The sequence below is a fragment of the Athene cunicularia genome (assembly GCF_003259725.1).
Source record: "Athene cunicularia isolate RWA chromosome 14 unlocalized genomic scaffold, athCun1 chr14_part1, whole genome shotgun sequence".
Lineage (NCBI taxonomy): Eukaryota > Metazoa > Chordata > Aves > Strigiformes > Strigidae > Athene > Athene cunicularia.
The window spans coordinates 16,971,348-16,984,229 of NW_020799118.1; the positions used below are offsets into that span (position 1 = coordinate 16,971,348).

Genomic DNA, 12,882 nt, shown 5'->3' on the forward strand with positions numbered 1-12,882 from the left:
AAAATCTGTGCCAAGTGTGGTGACCAGAAAGACAGAAGCCTGCTTGGCTGATACAGGATATCCTGTCTCCCCTCAAGATTCACTGCTGGGTGATGAACCAAGGCTGGCAGATCTTTCCACCCAGCAGGCAAATCCAATCTCTAGTCCCCCTGGACTCCACTGCTGCAGTGAAAGTACATCAGCCTCCCCTGAGCCCTTCTTGTCCGGGCAAGGGGTTTTCAGCATTGTGCCCCTCTCTGCTTGAGCAGTTCTGCACCAGCAGCCTGCACCAGGAAGAGCCCTTCCTGCTGGGGATCACAACCAGTAGGATGCCCTGCGTGGGAAGAGAGGTTACATGAGAGATGCATACCCAGCTGATGACCAGGTACAACTCTTACTCATATGGCCCTGCCCGTATCCTGGCCAGACAGCGGGCAGGACCAATGCCAGACTCCAGATCTGCTGAAATTTTGAGGTTAAGGAGGGTGGCCTAGGTAGAATCTGCTCAGTAAAAGACTCTTTCCTACATAAGTGTGATATATCCCCAACGGTGCAGCAGCCGACACCAGGCCTCCAGTAGGATCCCTTGTGTGCGGAGTGGTAGTCTCACCTCATGAACACCCTGCACAGCTCCGCGCACGGTGACAGCACCCATGACAGATCCAGCCTGCTCACTGGTAGGGCAAGGGGTAGGTAAAATGAAGAAAGAGATCCCACACTGTTTCTGAACCATGGTGTATATAGTTTTACTGAACAAGGCTCTGCAGAGGGAGGGCACAAAGCGTTTCTGTGATTGCTCGTCACAGCACTGACCCTTGGGAGAGGAAGCCTTGCCTTTGCTTTGAGACCCACCTACCTGTTGTGCCTCTCTTAGTTGCATCTTCTGCTTGCAGGGAGCCTGTCTATGCTGCTGAAGTCCACGGGCCACCAGCCAGCTCCAGTGCCAGCCAGGCTGGGTAGCACAGCAGAAGTGAGTCCTGAGCTCTGCACTGCTCTGCCTCTTGTGCCAGGCAGCCCCTTGCAGTCAGCAGGGATGAAAACATGTGGCACCAGGGACCTTCTCTGCTGGGTGCCCCACATAATCCTCAGGCAGCCCCTGAAAGGTGGTTCTTCCCAGCTTCATCCCGCCACCAGTGCGGCACTGCTAAAGCACAGCGGCGTGGCCTGGGGTCAGATGAGCTCCATCTTGAACTGGCTGAAGTTTGGCACAGTGGGTGAGGGCTCGGCCATGCTGCTGAAGGGGACACAGGGCTGGTTCGCTGGCACGGCCCCGTGGCTCACAGTGGAGCTGAGCTGCTGCAGCGTCATCAGCACCTCCTGCTGCAGCCGCTGCTGATGCTCCTGCTGCCGCTCCAGGCGGCACTGCCTCTCCAGCACTGCCTGCAGGGCCTGGCTCAGCTTCTGGATCTCTGTCTGCACAGCATCCAGCTTTTCGGCAATGGCATGTGAGTTGGGAGCAGGGGGAAGCACTGGTTCGCCCCAAGCAAGACTTTCAGTGCCAGGACTTGTGGCGTTCAGCAAAGGAGTCTGAGTGCTGGTGTCTTTGACCTGGAGTAGCAGGAGAGGAGGGAAGGTGAAACGTTATCAGCTGCTCCTTCAATGGCAATTATCAAGATTTATTCTGCACTTAGCTACAAGGCATGAGAGAAAGCCATCACCTTGTTGTGGGCCTCTAGACCTCACCATGCTCTGAGCTGCACTTCATGCCCACCCAGCCCCTGTGCCGCTGCTCCGCAGGAACTCCACGCTGCCCTGCATGCTGCCAGCATGTGCTCAGTCATCTGCTGGAAGATACTGCTTGATGGCAGCTGGGCTGCCCGTGCTGATGTGAGGCTTGTGTTTGTTCTCTGCAGGGACAGAAATAGAATATCCTGGGTTTTTCTTTCCAGCCCCTCCATTTTTTGTATTGCAACTTGAAGCAAAGGGTTGTTCTGCTCCCACAGAGGGATTACTTGTTGGTTTTGAACCCCAGGGGAGCCTTTCTCCTGGAAAGGATGTTGAACAACCTGTGCCCTCTCAAGCAGCTGGCAAGGGCCCCTGACAAACACCTGAGTAGGCTGGAAAAGACATGTGCTGTGTCTGAGCAGAGACAGGGCTGTGGATGAAGGCTCAGCCTGATTCATAGCTGTGTTTTATACCCAGGATGAGAGAGGCAGGTGCCAATGTCCTACCATCCTCTGTGGGGCAAGAGCATTGCCCATAAGTGAAGTCTTCAGAGGTCAGAGCCTGCTCTGAAAGGGTAAACCTTGAGCACTGGGGCAGCCCCACGGCCACAGTGCCCTGCTGGCAGCATTCCCAGGGCTGGTCCTGGGACCAATCGGTCACTTACATTCACCCCATGGCTCGCCATGGCTGCCAGCAGTCGGGCTTGGCCATGGGGCTGGCCAGCTGGCTGCATGCTCACCATGGTGGGCAGGATGGCTGCAGGACAAGGACCTGCTGGGACAACACATGCACGGCCACAGCCTGGAAGCCTCATGGCACAGCGAGGCAGGGGTGTATGTCAGGGATTACAGCAGCTGGACATGTCCCAGAGGCTGGCCATCCTGGCTGTGTCACCCCATCCTGGCTTGTCACAGCTCTGCATCTCCTGGTGTCACACCAAGCTGCTCAGCTGCTGGTGTCCTTGTGATGGCTTGGGGAACCTCCTGAGCTGGTAGTGAAACCAAGCCTTAAAGAGGGAGTCTGAGCTGCAGGTTGGAGGCCAGTGCTGACAGAAACCGGCATCGCTCCAGCCAGCATCGCCCAAGGGCAGCAGTGAGTGCTGGCTGCAGGCAAGTGGGCAGCACGGCCCCGGCGAGCAGAGGGGCTCCCCAGAAGAGCTCACCAAGTGCCAGGGTCAAGCATCACTCAAGAGTGCAGCTAGCAGAGGTGGGGAGGGGTGCTTCAGGAGCCTTTCATCCCCGATAGCCTGCCCCATCTGCACAGCTGAGATGCAGAAGGTGCTGTGTGGGGCTGTCCCAGCAGGCAGTACTGCACTGCCTCCTGCCCAGAGCAGATGGGCCCTCCCATACCACCTGGTATCCCACCTTTTTCTGCAGGAGGATAGCCTTGTCCATGATCTTTTTCTTCACCATCAGAGCTGGGTTCCTGGCTGAGGGTGCAACCAGCCGCCCTCGGCTGGTCAGGGCCTGTGGAGGGGTGGACGAGACCCCCAAAGTGGGGCAGCTCCCCAGAGCCGAGGGGGTGCCTATGGAGCCATCACCACCTGCAAGGGACAGTGAGAGAAACGCCTCGAAAGGAGACCCTTGGGGGCTCCGCGGCAGGGGGTGGGGAGCCCTTTCCCCAGCCCAGCACTGCTAGGGGTGGCCATGGTGGCAACCCCCCACAGGGAGCCAGGCCTTACCATTCCCAGGGGGGAGTCCTACGGGCAGGGCCTCCCCGAGCTGCCCACCGTCCTTGCAGAGCAAGGCCCTGCTGACAATCTGGATGCTCTCCTTGGTGTCTTGGCTTCCAGCAGGGCAGGGTGCCCGGCTACCCACAGGGCCCTCACCAGGCACCCCAGGCAGCCGGGCACTCGGCAGCTTGGGTGGCTCAGCCTCATGTCCCTGCAGCGGGGGCCAGGGCTGGTCCCCGTCCCAGCCAGCTGCTGCCAACCCCGGCTCCACACTCTTCCGCTTGAGGAAGAGGTAGACGGCCTGCGGCGTCACCCGGATGTCGTCCAGCTCCAGAACCTTCTTGATCTTGCGGAAGCTCAGCCCGGCCCTGCGCAGCTCCACGATCCTCCTCTTGGCGTGGTCGTCCAGCCGGCCCATCGCTCCCAACACCGCTCCTGTACGCAGCACCTACATCCCGGGAGCACAGCCGCTGCGGGGATGCCAGCAGCCCACCCCGGGGCAGCACTCAGCCCCGGGATGATGCTGGGGTTCTGCTAGTGCTCTGCCAGGCTGCTGGCCCCGGGTCTGCACAGCACCATCCCCAGCTTCCAGCAGCAGCAACCCAGTTCCCAGACAGAAAGGAGGAACAAGGTGTTTTTTCCCACCAGAGCGACTAGGAACAGCCCCAAACCCCTCTCTTGCTCACACGGAGCCCCCTCTGAGCAGGGGTCCAGCCTGGTTTCTCTGGTCTGCCAAGGGGACAGAGAATGGTAACAGGCTTGGCTCTAAACAGTGTCCCAAACTGGACATCAACTCTGCAGTGCCAGCAGCACAGTGAGGAACGTGGAGCAGTCAGAATCCTGGAAGCTCAGTACAAGTCCCAGCAAGCAGCTGTTCGTCACATGAGACAGGCAGGTCCCCACCAGAGCCTCATTGTCTCCTTAGTGGCCTGGAAGGTTACGTTGAACAGAGCCGGGGGTGCCCACATTGACAACTGCTGCGTGGAAACTGTTGGTGCTGCAGAGCCAGCCCTCTGGGTCTGGAGACAACACTGTCCCATACCTGTGAGAGAAGAGAAAAGAAACCATTTATATACCAGTTGTAAAGAAGGCATAATTATAAATGTAATGACTGTACCTCCTGTACCTCCCCTTTCTCCCCACAAACACAGCCTCGGCTGGTGGTGTCAGCCAGGGGACAGTGGCTCAGGACATGGTCGCACTCGCTGTGTGCGTGGCTGTGTAGCAGGGACTGCACTGCTGGTACTGCCCTGCACAGCACTGCCTCTGGGTCACGCCCAGAGCAAAGCAGTGTGGCAGGACCAGCCCCTTCCCTTTCTGCAGTCATCACAGCAGGGCTAGGTCAGGACCGACAGTGCTTGGAGTTGTGTATATGTGCGTACGTACACACTTACACCTACATGGGGATATATACATAAACATGTATGTGCATATACAAGTATGGTGGAGGGTTTTTTCCACTTCACAGAATCATTCAGGTTGGAAAAGACCCTTGGGATCATCAAGTCTAACCATCAGCCCCAGTCTACAAAGTTCTCCCCTACCCCACATCCCCCAACAGCTCATCCAAACGACCCTTAAACACATCCAGGGATGGTGACTCCACCCCCTCCCTGGGCAGCCTATTCCACTCTCTGACCACTCTTTCTGTGAAGCATTTTTCCCTCATGTCCAGTCTGAGCCTCCCCTGTTGGAGTTTAAAGCTGTTCTCTGTTGTTCTATTGCTAATTCCCTATGAGAAGAGACCAGCACCAACCCCTCTGCAATGTCCTTTCAGGAGCTGCAGAGTGATGAGGTCTCCCCTCAGCCTTCTCCTCCTCACACTGAACACTCCCAGCTCCTTCAATCTCTCCTCACAGGATTGATTCTCCAGGCCCTTCCCCAGCCTCGCTGCCCTCCTCTGCCCTCGCTCCAGCCCCTCAAGATCTCTCTCCTATTGAGGTGCCCAAAACTGGACACAACCCTCCAGGTGTGGCCTCACCAGTGCAGAGCACAGGGGGACTGTCACCTCCCTGCTTCTGCTGGTCACACTATTTCTAACACAAGTCGGGATGCCGTTGGCTTTCTTGGCCACCTGGGCACACTGCCGGCTCATGTTCAGCTGTTTGTCAATTAGAACTTATATCAGCTTCCTTCATCTGCAGGCATTTCTTGGACACTCAGTGCTGCAGCTGCTGCCTAAAGGACATAATTTTGGGTTTCACCTCACCAAAATAAAGAGCCTCCAAGAATTACTGTAAAACAGCAAAACACTTCTCAGATTAGCAATGTATAATTGAGGCTACCTCAAGTGGTCCCTGCCAAGCCAATTTGATATAGGAACCTTTTCCAAACCCCGCTTCCCCAGACATACGTGGACCTTAAAAAGGACAATAATATTTTGCTGGCCATAGAGGCAGAGACTATTGTACATCAGCCACAGAAAGCCACAGGGAGAAATGGAGCCACTTAATTTGACACAGGAGCTGTGCCTCTGCATTTTACTTCTTCCACAGCAAAAGAGAGAGACATTAACTCCAGAGATATAGATTGTACTTCGATCCAGATCTGTTTACATCTAAAGGCTGCCCCATGCCCTGCTATGTGCATTAGGGACCTTGTAGACAACAGCTAGGGGAGAGTATATAGGAGAATAGATGTCCCTGGATGCAGACACCACAATTGCAGAGCAAGAGGAAAAGGTGAGACATACCCAACATTCCCTATGCCAAGGGGAGATGCTACTAGGAAACCACCAATTTGAGCTTCTTGTGACTGAAGGTACAGGAAGCTCAGGCCCTGGCAAGTACTCTGCCCTCCTCTAAGAGTGTTTCAGGACACAACCAGAGGATACTAGAGCAAAAGTAAAGCAGTGCAACTATCTGAACAGTCAGTGACAGAAACATGAGGTTTAAATAAATGCCAGGAAAGCCAGCACCCCATGCCTGCAGCCTTCATCAAGTCTCCGCATGGGAGGAGAGATGATGAGAGGACCTTGGAGATGGTACTGACTCCACACAGCATCTCCTCCAGCTCGCTCGGTACCATCCCCAGGTGCCAACTCCTTCCTCCTTGACCTGCTCCTTCCCTCTGGACCCTCCCTAGCCTTCCACAGAGCTCCCACTGCCCTGTCTTCCCAGGCCTGGGAACAGCCCATCCCTGCCCTGTTAATTCATCAATTTGACATTCCCAATGCAGGGTGTTCCCCTGCAGCCCCTCCATGTCCTGGAGGGGCAGCAGGATGAGAAGTCTGGCTGGGACAGCTCCTCCCTTCAGCACATGGCTCACAGGATGGCTCCATCCCAGCAGCACATGGCTGCAGGCAGCAGCTCCGTATCATCAGCACTCCAGGGCTCAAAGCTGGCTTCATCCAGGTTCCTTAAGCTTCAAGAACAGTACTAGCCTCTGCAGCAGGGCTTTTTAAAAATATGTATGTACTGATCAGAGATAGACTGTGACCTGGAAACCCATTTCAGAGAAGACACTGTAAAGTAGGCTGTGGGGTCAGAGTCCAGCTGGCAAGCAGGAAACGAGTGCAGGCAGAAGGGCAGGGCAAAACCCAGCTCAAATCCTGCTCACTTAGGCCATGAGGTTATACAAAGCACACAGCAGCTACTCTACCCTGTCAGGTAGGAGAAAAGGGTGACCAATGAAAGCAACAGGTCACCCCTCCAGGCCATAGAGTATTCTATTTCCTCCAAAATCACAACAGTCAGCCTCTCTGACAGCTTGGGTCTAGCTCCATCTCTAGTTACACCTTTATTTATCCAGGTCCTGCTGCAAACTCAGTTTTCCTGTACTAATTGTGTTCCCCATTTCCACGGGTGTGTCCATCACCTTCTCTTCCTCCCTCTCCAGAGCAGATTTTCTCAACAGAGCTGCAGCCTCTCATGCTCACAGCTTATGCAACACAGCTGCTCAAGTTACACATTCACAGAGATGAGACCTTTACACTCACCTGGCCTAAAAGATGTTTGTTACTCTCCAATAATTTTTCCACAAAGTAAAAAAAAAAATAAAAAAATAAAAAAAAAATCAATCCAATGAAGAAAAGATTCAGGGACTTTCCTAGACTTCAGGGATTTCACATCAGGGATGGAGTTCCCTTCACTTCCCAGAGCCAGGCTAGGGGTGACATGGTTCCTCTGAAGGTTTCTTACACTACTCAGAAGTTAATTCAGTGGTGGCTTTAGAGGGGGACAGGAAAAGGGAGCACATCAGTGGAAAAAAATTCACAGCACTGCAATCCTGTGAGCTTGCTCTCTGCTTTTACCCCTCTTCATTTCTATGCATATCAGGAAAACAGAAAGGTTTCACCTTCTCCAGAAAGTCCCTGGAACAATCTCATCTGGGCTGACACAGCCTTTGCTGTTTCTACAATAAAGCAACACCACAAAGGCTGCTTGGCTTGGAGGTTTCCACACAAAGTACAGGGGCTGTGAGCTGTGTGTGAGCACTAGAAGTCCCCTGTTCCAAAACCACAGCTTGTCTCCACCTGCCTGGCTATCACATTGTGCACCAGCCACAGCTGCAAGTCATTCTGCAAGCCCTGATTCTGCAGTCACGCCTGTGTAGACACATTATCATTCCCCTGTAAGCTACAATAGCTTCAGTGTGATTCCTCATGGACCTGAAAGTGTGCTTCCCCCACCACAGCCCTTGTTTTGTAGTGGGAGGGATGCTCACAGGGGGAAGATGTGACTGGCTTACAGCTGCAGCCAGAGAGAGCTGACACACCATACCACAGGCTCCAAGTTTTGCCCTTCCTTCGGTGGGCTGGCTTTTGAGACCTCACCCAGCCAGTTGGACACACACGTTTGTGTGAGCAGCTGCATGTTTTGTTATACAGCCAGGCCTGCAAAAGGCATTTCACTTCAGCCTGCCAATTTAGGCATCAGTCCAAATTTCACATCAACCACCCTTTCTTCAGCTGCTGCTGAACCCTTGCTATGCCTGAAGTTATTAAATACTTAGTTGTAGCTGGGAAAAGCTCCTTTAACCAGGCAGTGCTGCTGGTAACACTTCTATTCTCTTAACTCTACACACAGTAATATCCACAGAAACACAGACCAGAGCCTGGAGCAACCCTCATCACTGGGATTATTTCCTTAGGTCCCCCACTGTCTGGCCCACAAAATACCATATACAAAATGGAATAGCCTCAAGAGAGAAGGAAAAAGAAGGCAGCACTCATGCACACCCCAGAGTTCAGGGCAGAGTGGTTTTAAGGTCTGAGGAGGAGGAAGAGCATGAATCCAAGTTTCCTACAGCCCAGGTGAAGTTACCTAACCATTAGCCTTAGGGCAAGCACCAGGCTTTTCCTCTTCACCACTTCTTTCTGCACCAGCACAAGCCCGTGTTGGGAGGAAAACTCGAGGAAGAGGAGTGCTCCAGCATCCCTCCTGCAAGTCCCTCTGGGTGAAGCTCCCTGCTTGCCTGCACACACACCCACTGGCTGCACTGCCACCTGTTTCTTCCCCAGTGTTTCTGCAGCCCTGATTACCTGGGTTTGAACACCAAGTTCCCCAAGATCACTTGTATGACCAGAGTTGACTCATGTCTGGGAAGATTGACTTCTCTCTTCTGTCTCACAGCTGTGAGTTTTCTCTTGGACACAGGCAGGTTTTACCCTGACGAGGTGCATGCAAAGCTGCTTCTGAAATTCATGCTGGGTAAAGCAGGGAAGAGTCAGATCCCTGCAGAGTTTTCAACAGGCAGCAGTGCCGTGCAACTGCTTTACCCTGGGGTTGTATTTTCTCAATGGCTATTTAAGTCGTCAGGGTCAGCTGCATGACAGCACACCTGTGCTAGCCTGGCCCTCGGGGATGGAACGGCCTCAGGGAGATGTAGGCTTAACCAGAGCAACAAGCTCCAATCCATCATTACAGAAGCGGCACAGCCACAAGGGTAGCAGATACCAAGGTGGAGCAACACATCTTATCAGTGAGACAAACTGCTGATGCTGAGAATGGGAGAGGGAAAAGCTGCAACCCACAGTGAGCAAGAAGGTGCAGCTCATTCTGTCCAGTCTCAGTAACTGAAAACAGACATTCATGATGTTAACATCCCAATACACATTGGACTCAAGAGCTTGCTGTGCTGCAGAGAGTGCAAAATACTCTGGCCCTAAGAAGGACCATGAAGGACAAAGATGTGGGTATATCCCTTTCCTTTCAACTTCAACTGCCTTTGTACAGTGCAAGGCCAGTGTACCCAGGGGTATGGGACAGAAAACAGTTTGACTGATTCATAATGGATGCGCAGGGCATCCCAGGCTATGCAAACCCATGAAAATAAAGAAGGGGAAGGTGTTATCAAAAGAGGATTAATCCTCATGGACCCTGTAAGGAGCCACACTGCCAGACCTCTCTTCACCCTGGGCATTGTGGCTGGTAGCAGCTCGATGAGGTCCTCTTTCCTGCCCTTCTCTTTCCCTCTGATTTCCAGCCCTCCTTTGCAGATCCCCAGCACACCTGTGGGAAGCTGGAGCAGCTGCAAGCAGCTGGGGAAGGACACTGATCCATCCTCAATGGTTTTATTGCTTTCCCACAGCGTTCTAAATAGCCACTGCAAAAGCTGGCAAGATGAGTCCTTTCTCACTCTGCAGCAGCTCAGAGGGGAAAAAAAATAAATTAAAAATATCCTCCAGAAGCACAGAGTATAATGCTGGTTTACACTTGATTCAGATAGGACACGGATAGTTCTCAGCTCTTCACCTAGGTAAGTTTCACTGCTGTACAAACACACTGGAAAGTCTTAGCTCCATTGGAGACAGGTAATCAGAAAGAACTGGCAATGTGGTTTAATGGTACTAAGTCTGGAGGAAGATTAACATTATTAGGTGTCCTATGCTGAAACGTTGCCGAAGTAGGAAGATCTGTGCCAGGGAAGAATGGCCATTCCTCACAGGCTGCAGTTTTAGCCAGTGTCACTGCTTTGCAGGACCTGTCAAGCCTCACAGAAGAAATAACATCTAACAAAACTGACTGCCACCAGCCATACAGACCGCTGTATCCCACGCTACAGAGCCCTGCTTTTCTTTGCCAAATCAGTGAAAGAGCAGCTCTCTGACAGGTTTTATTAAAAGATGGGCCAGTTGAATTTAGACAGTGCTGCTGTTACCTGAGCCGTGCTGACTCCCCCTCTGAAGGGATAACATCGTAAGAAGCTTTTTAATGAACTTGTACTTCAGCTGTCAGAACAGCAGAGAAGGAAGGCTGTATATCTGGCCCAGGATTTGGAAGTGAGCTATTTAGAGCCCAAACCTAGCTTTGCTCTGGCACCCTTGACAACTGACCAGTTCCTTTCAGCTCCGCTCGCAGAGCAGTTGAGGAGCTAGCACCCCGTCAGGCCACACTCTAAAAATTAGATCCTCAAATGGAAAACACAAAACTTTAAGGTTCTACTTTAAGGTTTGCAGTACACGCAAACTGAAGAAAGTTGGGTCCCTGTAAGGTTTCTTTGACAGTTCTGGGGTTTGCAAAACAAATTTTGAGTAGGATGATACAGAGTTTGCTCTTGGCCCAGACGATGCCACTACAGCTTTGTGCTAACTGGGGAACAGGGTATAAAGATAAGGTTATAGGATAAATAGGAGTGTGTACATGTAATGAGTTATTAGGATTGTTTAGGGGCATAGGGTAACAACCATATAAACAGAGTCCTCACATTTGAGGAGAGGAAAGGAGGCATTTCAGGAATGCTGAAAAATCCACAAAGGGCCCAAGACACACAGCACAAAGCAGTGACACTATAAAACCACGCTGATGGATGGCTTTGTACAAAAAGGTTTTGCACTCAGCTTTCCTACAGTTCAAAAACCACAGGTCAATGTCAATGTCAACCCCATTTCACATAGTCTAACAAATTCAGGTTGTGGTGCTGTGCCTGTACCTGGTAACAGGTATTAAGAAACAATCTGAAGGGTTCCACCCTGATATTAAGGGCTGTGGAACCACAACTTGAAGGAAGAAAAGGCTTTCACAAACCACCTGGAAAGGCCTGAGGGGAAGGGACAGACTGGATTTCACATCCAGGCTCAGAAATCCATCTCTGCCCTTGGAGTGAACAAACTCATCAAGCTGAGCTTAAGTATTCAGACAATAACAATAAATGCCCTGCCTTTACCTGTACAGTCACCATTAGCCTAGCCTCTTCTTAAAGTGTTTTGCAGGTTTAAGTTTCTGCTCTCCAAAGATGCAGCCCTTCCAGCAGAAAGTTGCAAAGGCTAAACCACAAGCATACCTTGAATTTCTAGTGTTTTTCACATGCCTGAAGATGAAACAAATAAATCACTGTGAAGTGTACTGTAATATTTGTTCCTTGTGGTGAAACCAGGACTTCTGAGGAAGGTTAACACTGAGCAGGCATATTCCTACAGCCTTAGGGCATGCTATGTAAGTGTTGCAGGAAAAGAGAGAAAAAGCACACCGTGGCACAGTTTTTAGGCTAAAAGCCCTGAAATACAGATGTGTGTATAGGCACATTAAGGTGCAGACAGTCCTGAAGTCTTGAGCTGTCAGTGTGCACTGCAGGAATCAGCCTCAGACCTCGAGAGGGCAGGCCTGACGTTCAGAGACTACAGCTGAAGACTTAGTTCACCTAGAAGTGTTTCAGCTAAAATGCTAATTCACCTCCATCTTCAGATTAGAGAGGAACCCCCCAAAAATCTCCTTTTTCTGCTGTTCCAAATCTATATAGTGACTCAACAGGGCAGTTACTAGAAACTCGGGCTGATCTCAACTCTCTGCAGAGATAACCAAGGCTGTTACTACACGTTAGGATGAAAAGTTTCCAACCTCTCAAAAGACAAATCCCCCATCCTCTCATTTCTCTAATGAAGCCACACAGTCCGTATTCTCTGAAGCCAGAGACACATCGAACCCTCCTCTAATACAGGTGTAGAAGGTGTGACAGGCTGAACAGGGAGATGGACCAAAGCTCTCACAGCAACAGGGAAGCATCAGCATCAAGGGCTGAATACTGCAGCGCAATCCCTACAAGCACGAAGTAACGCCTGGTCTCCCCTGTGCCTCCCACGATAAACGAACCTGTGGGTGGGTGCTGCTGTTGGCAAAATAACCCACGGATCACCTGGATCTTCTGGGGCTCGAGGAGAGCTCTCTGGAGCCACGCCACCATGGCTCCACAACCCAAAGCCAAGCAACAGGAAAGGAAGATGAAGCACTCGCCTGCAAGATGCTGTGACACACAGGGCAAGCGCTTACAGCCTCAGGTGGCACTTAGAGACGCTGACACTAAGCACCATCCCCCACGGCCAGCTGAGCGGGTCACCTGCAGAGGTGGCAGTAAATAGCCGGCTCTCGTCACCAGCCTGGAGATGCACGAAGGAAGGGACAGCAACACAGGCAAGATCCAAAAGCAGCACGGATGGAGCTCCGTTCTTTCCTTTTCAGCCCGTGCCCGGTGCTGGGGGCTCTGTAACCCCCCCGCTGCGTGACCCCTGCACGGGCGATCCCCGGATCAGAGGGTCTGGCCTCTGCCGAGGGTTGCTGGGCGGGTTTCGAGCTCCAGGAGCAGCCCGAGGGCAGCTCTCCCGCTGGGGCCCGGCTCTCCTGGCTCTGACG

At 52.3% G+C, this 12,882-nt stretch overlaps 1 protein-coding gene and 1 long non-coding RNA gene across 2 annotated transcripts in view; both read right to left on the bottom strand.

The window, feature by feature from the left end:
• Positions 1–219: 219 nt before the first annotated feature.
• Positions 220–12,882, bottom strand: part of LOC113485564 — a 14,785-nt gene continuing 2,122 nt past the window's right edge. The window contains exons 2-3 of the long non-coding RNA XR_003399447.1: positions 12,210–12,212; positions 220–232 (exon numbers count right to left, since the gene is read on the bottom strand). This is a non-coding gene — a long non-coding RNA (uncharacterized LOC113485564). The remainder of the gene's footprint in view (positions 233–12,209; positions 12,213–12,882) is intronic.
• Positions 701–3,758, bottom strand: LOC113485561. The gene is made up of 3 exons (XM_026858784.1): positions 3,326–3,758; positions 3,009–3,187; positions 701–1,527 (listed from the first exon to the last, which is right to left on the bottom strand). The coding sequence occupies exons 1-3, from the start codon at positions 3,732–3,734 to the stop codon at positions 1,150–1,152; spliced, it is 966 nt and encodes a 321-aa protein (XP_026714585.1). The 5' UTR covers positions 3,735–3,758; the 3' UTR covers positions 701–1,149.

Excerpts from the sequence above, each read along its gene's own strand:
- LOC113485561 (XM_026858784.1), bottom strand. The coding sequence starts at position 3,734 with ATGGGCCGGCTGGACGACCACGCCAAGAGGAGGATCGTGGAGCTGCGC. Across the intron at positions 3,188-3,325 it reads AGGACTCCCCCCTGGGAATG|GTGGTGATGGCTCCATAGGC; the intron begins GTAAGGCCTGGC and ends TGTCCCTTGCAG. Across the intron at positions 1,528-3,008 it reads CTATCCTCCTGCAGAAAAAG|GTCAAAGACACCAGCACTCA; the intron begins GTGGGATACCAG and ends CTGCTACTCCAG.